At 37.5% G+C, this 10,773-nt stretch overlaps 1 protein-coding gene across 1 annotated transcript in view; it reads left to right on the plus strand.

Annotated features, from left to right (window-relative positions):
• The window catches only part of ENPP1 (ectonucleotide pyrophosphatase/phosphodiesterase 1), a 73,696-nt gene extending 63,369 nt beyond the window's left edge, over window positions 1-10,327 (plus strand). The window contains exons 21-25 of the mRNA XM_061130433.1: window positions 257-386; window positions 1,437-1,517; window positions 2,345-2,477; window positions 4,667-4,829; window positions 7,016-10,327. Coding sequence (XP_060986416.1) covers window positions 257-386; window positions 1,437-1,517; window positions 2,345-2,477; window positions 4,667-4,829; window positions 7,016-7,186 — 678 coding nt within the window. The 3' untranslated portion in view covers window positions 7,187-10,327. The remainder of the gene's footprint in view (window positions 1-256; window positions 387-1,436; window positions 1,518-2,344; window positions 2,478-4,666; window positions 4,830-7,015) is intronic.
• The last annotated feature ends 446 nt before the right edge of the window (window positions 10,328-10,773 follow it).

Raw genomic sequence — 10,773 nt, forward strand, 5'->3', positions numbered from 1 at the left:
CACAACATGGTAGGAAAAACTTGCGCATATATGACAACTGATTAATATCTTTAATATTATAAAGAGTTTTTACACTTTGGTTAGAAACAAGATGAATACACTAATAGAAAACTGAATAGTGGAGCAGGGCGTGAACAGACAACCAGAACTCCATGATTTTATGATGTGGTTTACCTTTGATTTATTATAAAGCTCTAGCGTTTTGTTCTGTTCTGTATGCCTCATCCCTGATTGTCCTTTTCATTTTGTTCTTCAGGACAGTTTCTTTACAGAAGACTTTTCCAATTGTCTTTACCAGGATCTCCGAATTCCTCTTAGTCCTGTCCATAAATGTTCATTTTATAAAAATAACGCTAAACTGAGCTATGGGTTCCTCTCCCCACCACGTAAGTTTCTTCCTCTCTGCTGTTCCCTTTCCCTTATGTTTTTTCTTTCTTCCATTTCCTTTTCTTTCTTATGGAGAAGTGTACATCTTGTTTATTTACTGGTGAAAACTGTGAATGGGACATAGAACTATGAGGGACATTTTTCAAGTATCTAAAACTTGAGTTTTGGAAACCTGTTTACTTTTGTTTGGAGGGTGATGGATTTAGGGTAACCACTGTAGATAGAACATTCTTCACTTTTCTACATTTCTTTTAAACAGAATTTGAGAAACTCAGGTCAAAAGGATGCATCAGGGTTCTTAGGAAGGAGATAACCATTTTGTTGCTTAAAAAGAAAACTCTGATTTGTCAAAGAATGAGGTTGGGAGAACCTGAGTTTCCTTGCTCTTTCACTGATACAGGCCCCTGGGGAATGGCTTTTTTTTTTTTTAAATCGTGTTCTATTTTTTCAAGTGGCAGATCTGTATGTTAAATAGAAGACATTTTGAGGCCAGCCTAAAAAGGAAAAAGTCAGAGGACTCCAGTCAATACACTCAATAGCCAGTCCAGTCCCCAGAGCAAGCTTCTGAAGTCAGAACTTGGCTTTTGCGTTATAAAAATAGGTCCAAGCCAGAAGTCCATACAAAGAAGCCTTGTACAGCATTTCAAGGCAGACATCCCTTGTGATGTTTTTTTTTGGTTAGTAGGTGTTCTGAAGCCAGATGTTCTCTTTTTTTCTTTTTTCTGTGAAAGAGTTCAAGGAAAGATTGTTGACACAATATACTTTAGTTGAAAATAAGGCAAATGAGGTAAAATTTGAATATGTTTCATTTGGGCCCTTCATATTAAAGATTTCATTTCTTTGATAAATTCATTTTGAAGAAGAAAAGATCCAATTTTTTTTTTAAGGGACCTGATCACATTGCATTTCCCCCCCCTTGATCTAGTACCTAGGAAAGTTTTACGAGTTTAAGATGATAACCCATTTTTTTAAATACCCCCATGAGAAAGTATAGTTCTTACTGTGATTTGTAAAGAATGAAATAGTTGTTTTTGTTTTTTTCTTTGTAGAATTACATAAAGGTTCAAGTCAAGTATATTCTGAAGCATTACTTACTACTAATATAGTGCCTATGTACCAGAGTTTTCAAGGTAAAATTTTTAATCTTATATCTTATAGTTTCAAGTGAATTTCCCAAAATTATAGGTATGATTTATATGTAAGTGACTGATCCTCCAAATTAAATGACTAAACATCAAATATGTTCTTATAGGTTTGTTTAACTTAAAAAATACCAGTACACAAAAAAATCGTACAAGAATTGAATTATGATATAGTCCCATATTTATTATTATGCTTTATATTTAAGTGTCTACAAACACTTTTGTGGGAAAAGAATGTAATGTTCTTCCTAACTTATCTAGCTAACGTAATCTACTAATATATATTAAATTTCAGTCTGTTGCCTTATTTAACTATTTAGAAGTTCTTAATAATTGTTTTTAATTTAAAATGAATAGATTTTACATCATTATTAATTATTGCAGCTATTGGCTTTTTTAAGAATAAATACACATTTATACTTTAAGTAACTTACAGAGCATACAAGGAAAATTTTATTGTAGTTTACCTCTGGAATGCTTTTGAATAGTTCAAAATTCTCTAGAATATTTCCCCCAAAATACAGATGTTAACAATAAATTTGAATAGCTTGCCTTGTTTGTGTTCTTATATTTTTTATGCTTAGTGATAGTATTTGATCTCAGCTTCATGGTAATACATATGTTCAGGGATGCCTGAAGTAGAATTGAATTCAGCGTTTGCTGGTTAGTCTTTCCAAGAGCAAAAGCTGATTGTTGGCCAGACTTCACTTTATCCCTACTTATGACAAATGCTAATTTTGATTCATAATTTGACTCATGGTTGATTTAAGTCATCTTGTTCTTTTGACACTGTAGCGTCTTCCTTCTTGTTTCAGTTATATGGAACTACTTGCATGGCACCTTACTGCAGAGGTATGCTGAAGAAAGAAACGGTCTCAATGTTGTCAGTGGTCCTGTGTTCGATTCTGATTATGACGGACGTTATGATTCCTTGGAGACTCTGAAGCAGTAAGAACATATTTCATTTACTCTTAAATACAGCTCTCAAATGGGACTACCATCCAGTTGAGTCAGCAGAACTTGTTCTATCTAACTATACATATTTGTATAGCTGACATTTCTGATTATGCAGGAAGCCCCTTGAAATAGCTGATTAATTTTGATGTTTTGATATTCAGTAAAATATTTTTTAGATGAAAGTAGTGTTTATCCCCCACTCAGCTTAGGTGAATCATTCTATAGCTCATATTAAATACTGAACTCTGCCTTTTGTTAAGAAGATAACAACAGTGTTTAAAATCTCTTTCTGTGGCTATTGGGAAGATGCCGTTTTAACTAGCAAACTGCCAGTTTCAAGATAAAGAATGAAGACATAAAGCCATAGTGCCGCGGTGTTGCCGTAGGTTGAATGTCGCAGCTTTCGGTTTTATCCAAGTCTGCTGCAAGGGGAATTTGTTGCAGGAACAAACGTGGGGTGGAAGAGGATGGCCATGTCCCAGGTCACTTCTGAGTCCCTGGGATGGCCACCAAGTGTGGGTTGCTGGCTCCACACAGGAAAGACTTCAAGAGCGAGCCATAGTAAAGAGAAATGAGGTTTATTCAGGGAGATACACACTCCATAGATAGAATGTGGGCCATCTCAGAAGACAAGAGGCCCCAGGGTATGGAGTGTCAGTTTTTATAGGGGTGGGTAATTTCACAGGCTAATGAGTGGGAGGGGTATTCCAGCTCTTTTGAGGAAGGGGTGGGTATTTCCAGAAACTGGGCATTGCCCACTTTCTCGTCTTTAGAGTCGGCCTTGGGACTGTCATGGTGCCTGTGGGCATGTCATTTGGGATGCCGATGTGTTGCAGCAAGTGTATACTGACCCCCAAGGTCTAGTGGAATTTGAATCGTCCGCCACCTTGGACCTAGTTTGTTCTAACCAATTTATGTCACATCCTTGGACTGTGTTATGTTTTTAAAGGTTGTGCCCTGCCCCCTTCCGGTCTCAGAATGATACAGTGACCTTGAGAAACCATCAGTGGTGCTCTCATAAAGGAAAGAGGAAGAACATTTTAGAGATTGGTTAATCTTCATTAAAACAATTGCAAAAACTTTTGCATTCATACTAAGAAAAGACTATTCTACTACTGCATTACTAACTTTTAATTAAGAAATTAGAAGGATGCCTCATGATACTAAAGAATAAAACAATTGCAAAATTTTTGGAAGCAATTTTGGTTCTTCAGTCTATGAGAAAAGTGGAGTGAAACACCCACTGGGATTCAGCCCCCTTCTGAGAACCACTCCCTTAGGCTGACTTAGAGGTTACTGTTTATACATGTACACCTGTGACCACTTCATTTGTAAAATTATATTTTTAATATATTCTTTAAGGCATAAGGATCCTATGTAAATGCCTCAGAGGTAGCAGCAGGAGAATGGGTAGAGAAGAGAACTTATTCCTTTCCCATTCACAGCTTCAACTGGAACACGTTTTAATCTGCTTCGTGTATAGTGGCTCCACATAAGATTGTGTTTGTTTGTTTTTTTAATGATACCACCACTACCTTAAATTTTGAAAGATAACTAAAAAACCAAATGAATCTACCTTTTTTTTTTTCCCCAAACAAATCTAGTCTTCAGATCTAAGGAAATAGAATTAAGATGAGGTAAATGTGTCACTTGGGACATCTTTCAGAATATGCTTTAATTAAAAACAAAAAGTAAAAACAAAGTTATAGGATAGGAAAGAAGATCCAGTTAAAACAACAGCTTCTCTGAAGGAGCTGGAATGAAAAAATCTCAAACCAGTTCTTTCTCTTTCACTCTCTGTTCGTAACTGCCTGGAGTTTAAAAGATTCTCAGTAATGCTTTAGAGTCTTGATTGTACATTTTCAAAATTGATGATTTTTTTCCCTTAGTGTCTCAGTTCCAATATGTTAAGGTGGAATTACCAAAAAAATACAAAGTTTTAATAAATTTCTATAAAAAGTAACATTATTTGGATTGTGTTTCTATGTCTTCTAATTCTTCTTTCTCCATCTGGCAGAAAATGTTGAGGTATTATGATGACTAACTTCTTACAGTATGTTTAATTATTTGACTGAATTCTATTGGGGGATGTATTGTATTAAAAATATACTTGAGTGAGATAGTAATTAAAGGGAAGATAGTTATTTTTTTCTTAAAGTGCGTATTACCGTATTTTACAGAAACAGCAAAATCATCCGTAATCAGGAAGTTCTGATTCCAACTCACTTCTTCATTGTGCTAACAAGTTGTAAAAACACATCCCAGACTCCCTTACAGTGTGAAAATTTAGATCCCTTGGCTTTCATTTTGCCTCACAGGACTGATAATAGAGAAAGCTGTTCGGTAAGTGGCCTTTGTAATTTATCTTTAAGCATTGATATATAAATATATTTGTGCATGTCTTACATCTGACATTACTGTGGGAAAAGAAGACATAACTAGAACATACATGTTTGAGATTATAGAATGGTTTTAAACTTGATCCTCTTAGTTTATTCAAAGAAGATCATTCTTGTCTGTTAAAAGCAGTAACAGTAAGATCAAAATGTAAAAACTTGGTTGACGTCATATGGCTTAGCCACTAAATCCATGTATAAATTCTGGGCCCTTCCCTGGAAAAAAAAGGCTGCAATAGATTTATGCTTACATTTCACTAACCAAACTGATGTTAAGTGCCTTGATTTAGGTGTTTTCCTTTTCCATCTGTACCATTCCAAAAGCTAATACACCGATAACTTAAATATAAGCATTTAACAAATTCTATAATGGCAGTATAACTAGAATACACTGAATATTGGACTTGAACCAGAAAGTGAATCCTTTGAAGGTGCATCACATGTACTTGGTCTTCCATGGTGGCTCAGATGGTAACAAATCCACCTTCAAAGCAAGAGACCTGGGTTCGGTCCCTGGGTTGGGAAGATCCCCTGGAGAAGGGCATGGCAGCCCACTCCAGTATTCTTGCCTAGAGATTTCCCATGGACAGAGGAGCCTGTGGGCTACAGTCCATGGGGTCACAGAGAGTTGGACACGGCTGACCGACTAAGCACAGCACATATACTTACTGACCCCTTCTGTTTCATGTCTGATACAGTGACCAAAGATTAGCTGGATGTTGGCGTGAGAGAACAGATGTCTTTTATTTATTCATGTAAATGCTGGAACAGATGGCCAATATCTACTGGCCGAGTAGTCTACTGAGTCAGGCTCTGCCCTTGAAAGCCAGGGTGAAGGTCACTGGAGTGGAGGAGACTGATTGAAGCAGCTTCTGGGTGGCGGATGATTGGAAGCTGATGGGAAAATGGAAATTATTGATCTGTTCCCTTTTATGTGAAAAGTCTGTATTTATTATTTGCAACTAATAATATCGTCAGGGCACATGAACCTTTACTGAAGTATGTCTTTAAAGTATAATCATAGCACACCAGCCAGTGGATATGTTCTTCATCTGACTTTCTCCAGTAGCCATTTTCAGAAAAATTTACACCAACATATGGATGTATGATTTCCATCCCTGCTTCCATGTGCCAGAGCATAAGCCTTTAATTCTTTTTTGGTCTCATATTAGCTAGAACGTCACTACTTCTCCAGAAGTGAAAGTGTGTTTTTCCACTTCCCCTAACCCTTTCTTCATTGGAACTGTGTAGATAACTGATTCTGATAAGAACTAGCATTTATATAGCTCATTTGGACACATCATTGTGTTTGATCTTCAGAACAACCCTGTGAGGAGGGCGCAGGTAAGAGAATTAGTATTCAGATGTTAAATAACTTGCCTCAGTTTACCTGGTAGGATAATGGTCGAAGTAGAACTTGAGTCCAAGTTGTTGTTGACTGTTTGCAGCTCCATGGACTTCAGCATGCCAGGCCTCTCTGTCCCTCACCATCTCCCAAAGTTTGCACAAGTTCATATCCATTGCATCAGTGATGCCATCCAGCCATCTCATCCTCTGATGCCCTCTTCTTTTTCTGCCCTCAATCTTTCCCAGCATCAGACTTTTCCAATGAGTTTGCTGTTTGCATCAGATGACCAAAATACTGGAGTTTCAACTTCAGCATCAGAGCTTCTAACCAGTATTCAGGGTTTATTTCCCTTAAGATTGACTGATTTGATCTTGCTGTCCAAGGGGCTCTCAGGAGTCTTTTCCAGCACCATCGTTTGAAGACATCAGTTCTTCGGCATCAATCCAAGTTCCTTTATGCTAATTCCCATATTCTTTGCACCATGGCATGTCGCTTCTGTTTTCCAACATTTTTAATCCCATACTGTTTCTTGCACCAAGGCAATGTAGGTACATCTGTTCCACATACACTTTCCTCAGATTTAATACATCTATTAAACAAACATGCGTGGTATGTATTGGATGGTGAACTGCTCAAGAGCAGGGATTATGCCTAACAATTCTCATGGCATCTGCTATTTAAGAGACAGGGTGTCATGGCTGATTACAATGAGGGAGATGCAGAGTGTGTAGGGAAGGTGGATTGAATATTGTCCAGTGACTTTTCTTCCTTTCCCACCCTCATAGCATGGGAAGCATGAATCTTTATGGGTTGAAGAGTTGTTGAAGCTACACAGAGCTCGGATCACAGATGTTGAACACATCACCGGACTCAGCTTCTATCAAGAAAGAAAAGAGCCAATTTCAGACATTTTAAAGTTGAAAACACATTTGCCAACCTTTAACCAAGAAGACTGATACTTTATTTTATTCCAAAAACAGGACAGTAAATCTTTGTGAAAGAGCCTTCTGTTTTATACATCCTCTATTTACACTGTTGGATTGTTTGGAGACTGTTGACCAGAGTTAGAACTGGGAATCCTCTGTGATACACGACCTTCTCAGGGAAACTTGTGGCCTCCGCGTAACAGTAGGAAAGTGTTCCTACTGAGTCTCACACATGTTTGAATGTGTAAGAATTGTTCAGATTTGGGAATAAAGACAGATCATACCTAAAACTGCTCTTCTACTTCTCTTAAGGGCAGAAGGAGCTGTGAACATTCTCTGGACACCAGATATTTGAATCATATTATCATTAATCAATTTCTATGATGCCGACAAACACTAGACTAGTGAATAGGATTGGAGTAGACCATGTTTCATTAGTTTATTCACAGGAATTTAAAAGTGATTCTGGATTCTTTTTAACTAGGATATTCATTTATTTTCATTTTAATCAGAAAAGTATATGGGAGCAGAAATATTTGAAGCCCTATTTTTATCTCTTTTATACACCCCCTCAAAAGCTTACTATTTTTTAATTGTGACTGAGTTTCTTCAGATTTAATGATTCTTTCAGGTTAAACTTTAAGGGACCATCTGTATTGAGTGTATCTACCCTTTATAAAATTTTATTCTACATTTGTACCAAAAAAGAAAAATATTCCAATCTGATCACTGATAATATAGGTTGAAGATAACTCCAATAATTGTTACTTTATACTATTAAAAGTGTGTCTTGTCTTAGTTAAACTTCATGGGGCTTGTCAATTCATGCAAGATAGCATTTTTCATCCAAATAATAGGAATGTTTTCCTTTATAGACAAAAATCACCCTACTAGCAACAGAGCTGTCCTGAGATGTTCATTCTGAAGTTCCATTGATTTGAAGAGAATGTATTACCATCATTTATTATCTTCTTAATACTCATGATAAATGAACTTGATTTTCTTCACTTCGTAGACTATATATACCGTTCAGTACCAACCTGTGAATGTTCAAAAGCTACATTCATTTTTTAGGCTACTTGAATCTGATTTAAGTGCTATATTAATACACCAAAAGTCTGTATTTGTCCTTCACATTCCACTTGTTCTTCAATAGCATAGGGGCCCCAAACCTTCTGATAATACAGCTTGCATCTGAAAATTATTTACTAATTTAGAAAGTTTTGTTGATTTTATTTTAGTCCCACAGATCCCTGAGGTTATATACATTTCCCACCCCCCCAGACTCTTTTTTCTGTTTTTCAGATTGGGCAATTTCTATTGCTCTATCTTCAATTTCACAGATTCTTTCCTCTAATTCATTTTGCTGTTGAGCCCATTCATTGATTTTTATATTTCAGTTATTACAGATTTTTTGTTTCTAAAATTTCCATTTGATTCTTCTTTTTAGCTTTTTCCTTGCTGAGAATTTTTATCTCTTTGCTGAGACTTTCCAGTTTTGCATTTGTTTCAAACATGTTCATAATTGCTTATTGAAGCATTATGTTGGATGTTGTAAAATCCTTGTCAGATAATTCCTACATGTGTTGTCTTTATGTTGGCATCTGTTATCTTTTTTCATTCAAAAATATTTTTCTGGTTCTTGTTGTAATGAATGATTTTCAACTGAAACCTGGATATTTTAGGGATTATGTTTGAGACTGTGGATCTCATTTACACTTTCTGCTGTAGCTGCCTTTAACAGGGGAATTGGGGGCACTATCCTATTAATGCCAGTTGTGTTAGAGTCCAGGTTTTTTCACCCTCTATTGACACTTGGAGTGAGGAGAAACCCTTGTTGCTGGACAGAGTGGGAATTCAGTATCCTCCTCTGTCTCCATTGATGTCTCCCTGCCTGGGATGTGCTAGGCTCCTAATTAGCGCTTCCACGTGGTCTGCACTGATGCTGTGGACAGGGGTGGCAAGGAAAGTTGTTTTTTTTTATCACTAGTGGGAATAAAATTACCAGTTTCCTACTCAGCCGTCTCTGATGCTCTTCTGGCAGAGAACTTGGGGCAACTCTTCACAGCCTGGCAAGCCTCTGTCTTTCCTGGCATGGTGATGTTTTTAGTTGGAGTGGAGTGGTTATTGTTTTGTTTCTTGCTAGGCCACTCCTCTTCTGGTCCTTTGGCTGGAGAGATAGCAGGCCTTTCTTGGGGTTTCTTTTTGTCCTTACTTGTTGGAATATCCAGGTTGCTGACTTTTCCGGCAGCAAGTCTGGGATATATGAACTAAAAGGAAGCCCAGGGGGACTCATTGCATGTTGCTGCTTGGGTCTTGAGGTCCCTAGCCTGTCTGCCTTCTCCTCTCCACCTGTTAGAATCTTCCTATCTTTCTTTTATATATAATAACAAAGCTTTTTATCTGCACTTCACAGAAGGATATCTACTTCTTTATAGAAGTATCTTACTGATTTTTATATATTCTTCAAAACACTGCATAGAACATCTTAGCAGATCTTCATTAAGTGGATAGACACCTTCCCCCTTTGCCAGACACCAGGAATAACAGAAAAAAACAAGTTACAGTCTTTTCAGTCTTGAAGAAAGGGAGGAGACATAAGAAATGTAAATAATCCCAAGTGTGGTAAATGTTCTAAAGGAACCATGGGGCACGAAGGAGGCCCTGGTGCCCCTTGGCAGTGAGGGTGATGGCTTACTAGAGGAGGTGATAGCTGGGCTCAGACTTGAAGGGTGAGTTAGAGCTCTTCAGGGAAATGGGTGCAGGAAGGGCATTTTAGCCTCCCTTGGATGCATACATTTTGGGCATTTTTCCATTTACTGCTATTGCAGATATTTTCTACAAGTGTCACTGTGACCAGTTTACAATAAGCAACTATTTCATTTTTTTGTTGTTGACCTCCTGTTCTTAAAGGAAATGTCAGAATATAAATTCTGTGCTGACTCTTTAAAGGGAAAGGCATGCACATCTGTTCCTACTTCGTTTTCACTTGCTCTTATACAGCATTCTTTTTTTTTTCCCCCTCTTGTCTGGAAAGAGACCCTTTCTTCTACTCTTTAATCAACTTAAAACATACGATTAGTCTCCAGTTTGAATGCTAAATTCACATGATCATGTATGGAAATGTTTTTATCTTACTTTTCTCAATAAAGGCCATCCTTTCCTTTCAAATGAACAGCAAAACTTTTATTTATGCCTAATTTTACTGCCCTATCTCTCGTCAGTACTTCTTAAATGAGGTAAGTAACTCTCATGCAAAATTTTCTACTTGGTTAGTCTAGTGTGGCAGAGCAGAAAATCAGGTGAGACCTAAAAATATTTCCAGGAATCAGAGCAAAGAGGGCAAGCCTTAGGGAGAATAGGTGAATGTTTAGGTTCCAGCGGGATAAGGAGATCCATAGGACAGCTGGGCTGATTGGTCCCGTTTAAGGAGATAAGACAGACCAGGCGGAGAGAGCCAGACCACCGGGTCCTGCGGGAGGCTCTGACCCCCTCGTGACTGTTTTCTGCCATTAGCTGCAATAACTGTCCCGCCCGGATCTGTGGGTACGTGTTTATCTATGATTGAAACTGTTGAACTTTGAAACTTAAGTGTGATCACACTTCCTACTGAAGCC

The sequence above is a fragment of the Dama dama genome, chromosome 26, assembly GCF_033118175.1.
Source record: "Dama dama isolate Ldn47 chromosome 26, ASM3311817v1, whole genome shotgun sequence".
In the NCBI taxonomy this organism is placed as follows: domain Eukaryota; kingdom Metazoa; phylum Chordata; class Mammalia; order Artiodactyla; family Cervidae; genus Dama; species Dama dama.